This window comes from Bombina bombina, chromosome 7 (assembly GCF_027579735.1).
Source record: "Bombina bombina isolate aBomBom1 chromosome 7, aBomBom1.pri, whole genome shotgun sequence".
Taxonomy (NCBI): Eukaryota; Metazoa; Chordata; class Amphibia; order Anura; family Bombinatoridae; genus Bombina; species Bombina bombina.
The window spans coordinates 592,338,503-592,350,552 of NC_069505.1; the positions used below are offsets into that span (position 1 = coordinate 592,338,503).

The following is a 12,050-nucleotide window of genomic DNA, read 5'->3' on the forward strand; positions in this document are numbered from 1 at the left end:
CTGCAAAACAACTTCTGCAACTCACTTCCTCTTTTGGTTTGTGACAATGACTGATTCTCCCACTCACAAAGATGGTCACTCCCTTAAACTGATCATTAGTTATCGATGCAACCTCTCAAACTTCACAAACTCCCCCTTTCCTCTTTCTGACCACCATCTCCTTACTTGCAACATATCATCCCTCCCTACAACTCTCCCTCCTTCTGCTCCTCACACCAAACTTCACAGAAGCATTACGTCATTAGATCAACAACAGCTTTCTAATTCCATCAAACCTCTCCTCTCATCCTTCTCCTCCTTTTCATGCCCTGACCAATCTATCTGCCACTATAATTCCACCCTTACATCCGTCCTTGACAATCTCGCCCCTCTTACCATAGCTAGGAAATCAAACACTCATCCTCAGCCCTGGCATACTCCACTGACACGATACCTACGCAGATGTTCCCGTACTGCTGAGCGGCACTGGAGAAAATCTAGGAGTTCAGCTGATTTTCAACACTACAAATTTATCTTGAACTCCTACTACTCTGCCCTTAATTTCCATAAGCAACACTACTTCTCTACTCTTATCTCTAATCTTTCTTCAAACCCAAAACGTTTGTTCTCCACTTTCAATACTCTTCTCCGCCCTCCCCCACCTCCTAATACAACTTCTCTGTCAGCTCAAGACTTTGCCAACCACTTCAATAACAAAATCAACTCCATCAGAAATGAAATCAGCTCTCAACATAATTCCATTCCCTCACCCCCTCAAATGCTCTCAATCAACCACAACCCACATAACCTTAAACTTAGCTCATTCTCCCCTGTTACTGAGGAAGAAGTTTCGGCACTTATACTGTGCTCTCACCTCACTACCTGTCCCCTTGACCCTATCCCCTCACAGCTACTCCCCTCCCTCTCTGCCACCCTTACCCCTATACTCACACACACTTTCAACCTCTCCTTCAGCACCGGTATATTTTCCTCTTCGCTGAAACATGCACTGGTCACACATATCCTCAAAAAACCCTCCCTTGATCCTACCTCCCCATCCAACTACCGCCCTATTTCCCTCCTCCCTCTTGCATCAAAGCTTCTCGAAAAACTAGCTTATGCACGCCTTTCCCATTTCCTTACAATAAACTCCCTCCTTGACCCATTGCAATCTGGATTTCGTCCCCATCACTCCACAGAAACAGCAATTGTTAAGGTTACCAACGACCTACTTACAGCAAAATCAAAAGGCCACTTCTCTCTGCTTATTCTCCTTGATCTGTCCGCAGCCTTTGACACTGTTGACCACCCTCTCTTGCTCCAAACCCTCCAATCCTTTGGCATATGTGACACAGCCCTCTCGTGGCTCTCTTCCTGCCTGTCAAACCGTACCTTTAGTGTAACCTTCTCTGGGGCCTCCTCTGCCCCGTCACCACTTTCTGTCGGAGTACCGCAAGGCTCTGTCCTCGGTCCCCTTCTCTTCTCAATCTACACGTCATCACTTGGTTCCCTAATAAAGTCCCATGGTTTACAATATCATTTGTATGCTGACGACACCCAAATCTACTTCTCTGCACCAGACCTTTCTCCTTCCTTGCTAACCCGTGTCACTAACTGTCTTTCTCACATCTCCAACTGGATGTCCTCTCACTACCTCAAGCTAAATCTCTCCAAAACTGAGCTCCTTATTTTCCCCCCTTCTTCAAAACTCTCCACCTCCAATCTCTCTATAACTGTCGACAACTCCATCATTACCCCTACCCCGCATGCCCAATGTCTCGGGGTCACATTTGACTCAGATCTTTCTTTCACTTCTCACATTCAGTCTTTGGCTAAAGCCTGCCGCTTCCACCTTAAAAATATCTCTAAAATTAGACACTTCCTTACACAAGACACAACTAAGATTTTTATCCACTCTCTCATCCTCTCCCGCCTCGATTACTGCAACTCTGTCCTCTCTGGTCTCCCCACCTACCGCCTAGCTCCTTTACAATCCTTAATGAATGCCTCTGCCAGACTCATCTTCCTTACAAGTCGCTCTTCATCTGCTGCACCTCTCTGCCAATCTCTCCACTGGCTTCCTCTTGCCTCTAGGATCAAACACAAAATTCTCACTCTGACATACAAAGCCCTCAACTGCACTGCTCCCCCCTATATCTCAGATCTTGTCTCCAGATACTCTCCTTCCCGTCCCCTTCGCTCTGCTCAAGACCTCCTACTCTCCTCCTCTCTTGTCACCTCATCACACTCCCGTTTACAGGACTTCTCCAGACTGGCTCCCATCTTGTGGAACTCTCTGCCTCGCTCCACAAGACTCTCTTCTAGTTTTAAAAGCTTCAAGTGCTCCCTAAAGACTCTACTGTTCAGGGATGCATACAACCTACGCTAACCTTACTTTATACCAGTTCCTCTCCTCCATTGCTATCCCCTGAACCCCCCTAGCATGTAAGCTTAAGAGTCCAGCTGTTTGTTGATCACCTTCTCAAGAGCTGACTACAACAGTGCAACTCTTAGCAGGGCCATCTACCCATTTGATCCCTATAACTGTTTTTTTTTGTACTCCGCCTTTGTTAATAGCGCTGCGGAATCTGTTGGCGCTCTACAAATAACCGATAATAATAATAATAATAATAATAATGTTTGAAGGGAAAAATAGCCTCACCCAGCCCTCTTTTCTGCCTAGCCACGCCCCCTAACCACCCAATAATGCCCCAGACTCAATAGGTTCACACATGTGTTGTGGAAATTTAGCCCAAAATAGGTTCTTACCAGGTAGAGAAATATAATACAGACCAGACTCAAATATTTAATACAACAGGAAATCTGTTTACAGGCTGATCATTTATTTTACTGCTAGCAGAACTCCTCTTATAGACAGAGAAAGGACTAGAGAAGTGAGTTCTAGCTACATGATACAGTTTTTATAACAGAAACATTCCTTGATAAGAGAAATATATGCGATTGATCGTTGCTACACACACTGGATTGCATTACTAACAGGGTCTGGACTAAACAGATAACAGGAATACATCAAAAAAGTAATTTATCTGGACAAAAATAAGTTTAATTTCTCTTGCAGTTCATGTTCACGTGGGTTTCTTTACAGACAAAATTCAAAGCTATGTGACAAGTACATTTTAGAGAATGGAGTCTCATAAAACAGTTGCAAGAGGCTAATAAAAATATTATATAACACATGGAACACTGGAAACACCAGTGATAACTGAATATACCTAATATTACTAAAATCAATTATTATTATTTCATAATTTTATATAAATGTTCTGCTAACAAATAGCTTTTTGACTTGCCATCTATTAGTATTTATAATAATTCTTGACACATTGAAGCACAAAGTTCTTTACATAAAGCGGGCACTACTGGTTTTGGAGCAGTGTCTCAACCTCCCCTACTTACCTTTAAATTGAAATCATGAACCTTCTGAAACCCACACTGAAACAATCATACCGGCCACCAAAATGGCCAGTCACACAAGGACCAAACAGCTTCATCTTTTGGATGTCATGACGGCACCTCCCGGCCACACAGTTCTGCTAAAGGCTGCATGTCTCCACGTCAGCCTTTTGGTCCTAGATATCAGGCTAGCAGGGAATGTTGGGAAAAATGAAGATACAATATTTCCAACATTTCACGTAATGCTATAAAACTCTTGACACCGCACTGAAGATTTTCCTCAACATCTGTAGATTGTCTGTCTGACTATCTATCTACCTAAAGTCCCTCAAAATTAATTTAGAATACGTCTAGGCCTGTTAGTAACAACTTGTTCTTACCAAGTTATTTAATTCCATGAAATGCCTTTTTTTCTTATGATTGTTAATTCTTTGATTTTTTTTTAGTAAACAGACAATGATTGGGAACAACCAAACAACTGTTACAGAATTCCTGCTTTTGGGATTTACCAAATATCACCCCTACAAGTTTTGGATTTTCTTCTTAACCCTTTCTGTTTACATTGCAACAGTGGTGGGTAATCTTCTGATCATTACATTAGTTTTACTAAGTCCTTATCTCAAATCTCCCATGTACTTCTTCCTAAGCAACCTCTACGTATCTGACACTATAGTGACAACCAACATCATACCCAACATGCTCTGTGTTACATGGCAAGATGGTGGGACAATATCTTATGTTCCTTGCCTTTTTCAGTTTTATATTCATGGTTCCTCGAGTTGTGCTGGGTGTTTTCTTCTCACGGCTATGTCTTATGACCGTTATCTCGCTATTTGTAACCCGTTACGTTATACCGCAATAATGGAATTTAAACTATGTCTACAACTTGGATTATTTTCTTGGTTCTTTGGTTTTCTGGTACCAGTCATGTCAACTACAATGATAAGTTGCATGGAGTTCTGTGATACTAATACCATTAATCATTTCTTCTGTGATTTGGTACCTCTGTTAGAGATTTCTTGTTCAGATATATCATTTGTGAAACTGGAAATGTTCCTGGTCAGTGTCTTTGTGTTAATTCTTCCTTCAACCCTCATCATTCTGTCTTACGTTTACATTCTCATCACTGTCCTTAAAATTCCTTCCACCAGTGGCAGACAAAAAGTTTTTTCCACCTGTAGTTCCCACTTGACAGTTGTATGTGTATACTATGGGACAGTATTAGCCATATACACAATACCATCCAGTAAAAACTCTATAGATACCGATAAGTTCCTCTCCCTTCTCTATACTGTGGTAACGCCTCTGTTAAACCCTATAATATATGGCTTGAGGAGTCAAGAGATTAGAAATGCACTGAGTAAACTTATTGGATAAGGACACAGAATTCCAAATTATACGTTAAAGGGACAAGAAATCCAAAATAAAACTTTCATTATTTAGATGCAATGGGGCATATTTATCGAGCTCTGTGTGGAGCTTGAGGCCTCTTGATTCCAGCGAGCCTTCAGTCTCGCCAGAAACAGAAGTCTAAAGACCGCTGCTCCATAACTAGTCCGCCTGCTCTGAGGCCGCGGACAGAAATCAACCCGATCGAATACGATCGGGTTGATTGACACCCCCTGCTAGCGGCCGACTGTACGCGAATCTGCAGGGTGCGGCATTGCATCAGCAGTTCACAAGAAATGCTGGTACAATGATAAATGCCGACAGCGTATGCTGTCAGCATTTATTGATGTGTGGTGGACTTGATACGCTACATTGTATCATGTCCGCTCGCACTATAATAAATATACCCCAATATGTTTTTTTTTTTTAAATTTCCAATATAAATCTATTATCTAATTTGCTTCATTCTCTCGGTATCCTTGATTGAAAAGGAAACTTAGGTAGGATCAGGAGCAGCAATGCACTAATCGGAGCTAGATGCTAATTGGTGATTGCACATATATCTCTTTTGTAATGCCAAAGTGCTCAGCTAGCTCCCAGTAGTACATTGCTGCTTCTTTGACAAAAGGATACCAAGAAGAATGGAGCAAATTTAAAGTAAATTGTAAAGTTATTTAATATTGTCTGCTCTGTCTAAATCATGAAATAAAAATGTGGCATTTGATATCTCTTTAAAAACTTGTATCGAATTGATCTTCCCATTCTAAAAGCTGAATATTAAGAAGGCTCTTGGTGGTATATACAGATAAAGTCTTTATTGTCAGAGGAATTGGATCATGATTTGATGTGACCCGAGTAACGGCACAAAATATGTCAACTGTAGCACATGATTTAAAAATGGCACTTAAAGGGACATGAAACACAATTTTTTTTTCATGATTCACATGGAGAATACAATTTTTAAAAAAAGTGTTCAAATTTGCATCATTCCCATTTTTTCTTTTTTGAAGAGATATCTAGATAGGTGGCGTGCACTTGTCTGGAGCACTACATGACAGGAAATAGTGCTGCCATCAAGTGCTCTTGCTTATGTATAACATTAGTACTACATGACAGGAAATATTGCTGCCCTCTAGTGCTCTTGCTAATGTATAACATTAGTAGTACATGACAGGAAATAGTGCTGCCCTCTAGTGCTCTTGCTAATGTATAACATTAGCACTACATGACAGGAAATAGTGCTGCCCTCTAGTGCTCTTGCTAATGTATAACATTAGTACTACATGACAGGAAATAGTGCTGCCATCTAGTGCTCTTGCTAATGTATAACATTAGTACTACATGACAGGAAATAGTGCTGCCCTCTAGTGCTCTTGCTAATGTATAACATAAGTACTACATGACAGGAAATAGTGCTGCCATCTAATGCTCTTGCTAATGTATAACATTAGTACTACATGACAGGAAATAGTACTGCCCTCTAGTGCTCTTGCTAATGTATAACATTAGTATTACATGACAGGAAATAGTACTGCCATCTAGTGCTCTTGCTAATGTATAACATTAGTACTACATGACAGGAAATAGTGCTGCCAACTTATGCTCTTGCTAATATATAACATTAGTACTACATGACAGGAACTAGTGCTACCATCTAGTGCTCTTGCTAATGTATAACATTAGTACTACATGACAGGAAATAGTGCTGCCCTCTAATGCTCTTGCTAATGTATAACATTAGTACTACATGACAGGAACTAGTGCTGCCCTCTAATGCTCTTGTTAATGTATAACATTAGTAGTACATGACAGGAAATAGTGCTGCCCTCTAGTGCTCTTGCTAATGTGTAACATTAGTACTACATGACAGGAAATAGTGCTACCATCTAGTGCTCTTGTTAATGTATAACATTAGTACTACATGACAGGAAATAGTGCTGCCATCTAGTGCTCTTGCTAATGTATAACATTAGTACTACATGACAGGAAATAGTGCTGCCCTCTAATGCTCTTGTTAATGTATAACATTAGTACTACATGACAGGAAATAGTGCTGCCCTCTAGTGCTCTTGCTAATGTGTAACATTAGTACTACATGACAGGAAATAGCGCTGTCATCTAGTGCTCTTGCTAATGTATAACATTAGTACTACATGACAGGAAATAGCGCTGCCCTCTAGTGCTCTTGCTAATGTATAACATTAGTACTACATGACAGGAAATAGTGCTGCCCTCTAGTGCTCTTGCTAATGTATAACATTAGTACTACATGACAGGAAATAGTGCTGCCATCTAGTGCTCTTCCTAATGTATAACATTAGTACTACATGACAGGAAATAGTGCTGCCATCTAGTGCTCTTGCTAATGTATAACATTAGTACAGCATGACAGGAAATAGTGCTGCCATCTAGTGCTCTTGCTAATGTATAACATTAGTACTACATGACAGGAAATATTGCTGCCATCTAGTGCTCTTGTAAATGTATAACGATAGTACTAAATGACAGGAAATAGTGCTGCCATCTAGTGCTCTTGTAAATGTATAACATTAGTACTACATGACAGGAAATAGTGCTGCCCTCTAGTGCTCTTGCTAATGAATAACATTAGTACTACATGACAGAAAATAGTGCTGCCATCTAGTGCTCTTGCTAATGAATAACATTAGTAGTACATGACAGGAAATAGTGCTGCCATCTAGTGATCTTGCTAATGTATAACATTAGTACTACATGACAGGAAATAGTGCTGCCATCTAGTGATCTTGCTAATGTATAACATTAGTACTACATGACAGGAAATAGTGCTGCCATCTAGTGCTCTTGCTAATGTATAACATTAGTACTACATGACAGGAAATAGTGCTGCCATCTAGTGCTCTTGTTAATGTATAACATTAGTACTACATGACAGGAAATAGTGCTGCCCTCTAGTGCTCTTGCTAATGAATAACATTAGTACTACATGACAGGAAATAGTGCTGCCATCTAGTGCTCTTGCTAATGAATAACATTAGTACTACATGACAGGAAATAGTGCTGCCATCTAGTGATCTTGCTAATGTATAACATTAGTACTACATGACAGGAAATAGTGCTGCCATCTAGTGATCTTGCTAATGTATAACATTAGAACTACATGACCGGAAATACTGCTGCAATCTAGTGCTCTTGCTAATGTATAACATTAGTACTACATTACAGGAAATAGTGCTGCCTTCTAGTGCTGTTGCTAATGTATAACATTAGTACTACATGACAGGAAATAGTGCTGCCCTCTAGTGTTCCTGCTAATGTATAACATTAGTACTACATGAGAGGAAATAGTGCTGCCCTCTAGTGCTCTTGCTAATGTATAACATTAGTACTACATGACAGGAAATAGTGCTGCCCTCTAGTGCTCTTGCTAATGTATAACATTTATACTACATGACAGGAAATAGTGCTGCCCTCTAGTGCTCTTGCTAATGTATAATATTAGTACTACATGACAGGAAATAGTGCTGCCCTCTAGTGCTCTTGCTAATGTATAACATTAGTACTACATGACAGGAAATAGTGCTGCCATCTAGTGCTCTTGCTAATGTATAACATTAGTACTACATGACAGGAAATAGTGCTGCCATCTAGTGCTCTTGCTAATGTATAACAATAGTACTACATGACAGGAAATAGTGCTGCCATCTAGTGCTCTTGCTAATGTATAACATTAGTACTACATGACGGGAAATAGTGCTGCCCTCTAGTGCTCTTGCTAATGTATAACATTAGTACTACATGACAGGAAATAGTGCTGCCATCTTTTGCTTATGCTAATGTAAAACATTAGTACTACATGACAGGAAATAGTGCTGCCATCTAGTGCTTATGCTAATGTATAACATTAGTACTACATGACAGGAAATAGTGCTGCCCTCTAGTGCTCTTGCTAATGTATAACATTAATACTACATGACAGGAAATAGTGCTGCCATCTAGTGCTCTTCCTAATGTATAACATTAGTACTACATGACAGGAAATAGTGCTGCCATCTAGTGCTCTTGCTAATGTATAACATTAGTACTGCATGACAGGAAATAGTGCTGCCATCTAGTGCTCTTGCTAATGTATAACATTAGTACTACATGACAGGAAATATTGCTGCCATCTAGTGCTCTTGTAAATGTATAACGATAGTACTAAATGACAGGAAATAGTGCTGCCATCTAGTGCTCTTGTAAATGTATAACATTAGTACTACATGACAGGAAATAGTGCTGCCCTCTAGTGCTCTTGCTAATGAATAACATTAGTACTACATGACAGAAAATAGTGCTGCCATCTAGTGCTCGTGCTAATGAATAACATTAGTACTACATGACAGGAAATAGTGCTGCCATCTAGTGATCTTGCTAATGTATAACATTAGTACTACATGACAGGAAATAGTGCTGCCATCTAGTGATCTTGCTAATGTATAACATTAGTACTACATGACAGGAAATACTGCTGCCATCTAGTGCTCTTGCTAATGTATAACATTAGTACTACATGACAGGAAATAGTGCTGCCATCTAGTGATCTTGCTAATGTATAACATTAGTACTACATGACAGGAAATAGTGCTGCCATCTAGTGATCTTGCTAATGTATAACATTAGAACTACATGACCGGAAATACTGCTGCAATCTAGTGCTCTTGCTAATGTATAACATTAGTACTACATTACAGGAAATAGTGCTGCCTTCTAGTGCTGTTGCTAATGGATAACATTAGTACTACATGACAGGAAATAGTGCTGCCCTCTAGTGTTCCTGCTAATGTATAACATTAGTACTACATGAGAGGAAATAGTGCTGCCCTCTAGTGCTCTTGCTAATGTATAACATTAGTACTACATGACAGGAAATAGTGCTGCCCTCTAGTGCTCTTGCTAATGTATAACATTTATACTACATGACAGGAAATAGTGCTGCCCTCTAGTGCTCTTGCTAATGTATAAAATTAGTACTACATGACAGGAAATAGTGCTGCCCTCTAGTGCTCTTGCTAATGTATAACATTAGTACTACATGACAGGAAATAGTGCTGCCATCTAGTGCTCTTGCTAATGTATAACATTAGTACTACATGACAGGAAATAGTGCTGCCATCTAGTGCTCTTGCTAATGTATAACAATAGTACTACATGACAGGAAATAGTGCTGCCATCTAGTGCTCTTGCTAATGTATAACATTAGTACTACATGACGGGAAATAGTGCTGCCCTCTAGTGCTCTTGCTAATGTATAACATTAGTACTACATGACAGGAAATAGTGCTGCCATCTAGTGCTTATGCTAATGTATAACATTAGTACTACATGACAGGAAATAGTGCTGCCATCTAGTGCTTATGCTAATGTATAACATTAGTACTACATGACTGGAAATAGTGCTGCCCTCTAGTGCTCTTGCTAATGTATAACATTAGCACTACATGGCAGGAAATAGTGCTGCCATCTAGTGCTCTTGCTAATGTATAACATTAGTACTACATGACAGGAAATAGTGCTGCCGTCTAGTGCTCTTGCTAATGTATAATATTAGCACTACATGACAGGAAATAGTGCTGCCCTCTAGTGCTCTTGCTAATGTATAATATTAGCACTACATGACAGGAAATAGTGCTTCCCTCTAGTGCTCTTGCTAATGTATAACATTAGCACTACATGACAGGAAATAGTGCTGCCATCTAGTGCTTATGCTAATGTATAACATTAGTACTACATGACAGGAAATAGTGCTGCCATCTAGTGCTCTTGCTAATGTATAACATTAGTACTACATGACAGGAAATAGTGCTGCCCTCTAGTGCTCTTGCTAATGTATAATATTAGCACTATATGACAGGAAATAGTGCTGCCCTCTAGTGCTCTTGCTAATGTATAATATTAGCACTACATGACAGGAAATAGTGCTGCCATCTAGTGCTCTTGCTAATGTATAACATTAGTACTACATGACAGGAAATATTGCTGCCATCTAGTGCTCTTGTAAATGTATAACGATAGTACTAAATGACAGGAAATAGTGCTGCCATCTAGTGCTCTTGTAAATGTATAACATTAGTACTACATGACAGGAAATAGTGCTGCCCTCTAGTGCTCTTGCTAATGAATAACATTAGTACTACATGACAGAAAATAGTGCTGCCATCTAGTGCTCTTGCTAATGAATAACATTAGTACTACATGACAGGAAATAGTGCTGCCATCTAGTGATCTTGCTAATGTATAACATTAGTACTACATGACAGGAAATAGTGCTGCCATCTAGTGATCTTGCTAATGTATAACATTAGTACTACATGACAGGAAATACTGCTGCCATCTAGTGCTCTTGCTAATGTATAACATTAGTACTACATGACAGGAAATAGTGCTGCCATCTAGTGCTCTTGTTAATGTATAACATTAGTACTACATGACAGGAAATAGTGCTGCCCTCTAGTGCTCTTGCTAATGAATAACATTAGTACTACATGACAGGAAATAGTGCTGCCCTCTAGTGCTCTTGCTAATGTATAACATTTATACTACATGACAGGAAATAGTGCTGCCCTCTAGTGCTCTTGCTAATGTATAAAATTAGTACTACATGACAGGAAATAGTGCTGCCCTCTAGTGTTCCTGCTAATGTATAACATTAGTACTACATGAGAGGAAATAGTGCTGCCCTCTAGTGCTCTTGCTAATGTATAACATTAGTACTACATGACAGGAAATAGTGCTGCCCTCTAGTGCTCTTGCTAATGTATAACATTTATACTACATGACAGGAAATAGTGCTGCCCTCTAGTGCTCTTGCTAATGTATAAAATTAGTACTACATGACAGGAAATAGTGCTGCCCTCTAGTGCTCTTGCTAATGTATAACATTAGTACTACATGACAGGAAATAGTGCTGCCATCTAGTGCTCTTGCTAATGTATAACATTAGTACTACATGACAGGAAATAGTGCTGCCATCTAGTGCTCTTGCTAATGTATAACAATAGTACTACATGACAGGAAATAGTGCTGCCATCTAGTGCTCTTGCTAATGTATAACATTAGTACTACATGACGGGAAATAGTGCTGCCCTCTAGTGCTCTTGCTAATGTATAACATTAGTACTACATGACAGGAAATAGTGCTGCCATCTAGTGCTTATGCTAATGTATAACATTAGTACTACATGACAGGAAATAGTGCTGCCATCTTGTGCTTATGCTAATGTATAACATTAGTACTACATGACAGGAAA

At 39.6% G+C, this 12,050-nt stretch overlaps 1 protein-coding gene across 1 annotated transcript; it reads left to right on the top strand.

Annotated features, from left to right (window-relative positions):
* Positions 1–3,849: 3,849 nt before the first annotated feature.
* LOC128636628 (olfactory receptor 5G3-like) lies at positions 3,850–4,770 on the top strand. Its single transcript, XM_053689619.1, has one exon. It carries the CDS (start codon positions 3,850–3,852, stop codon positions 4,768–4,770), a length of 921 nt encoding a protein of 306 aa, XP_053545594.1.
* Positions 4,771–12,050: the final 7,280 nt, after the last annotated feature.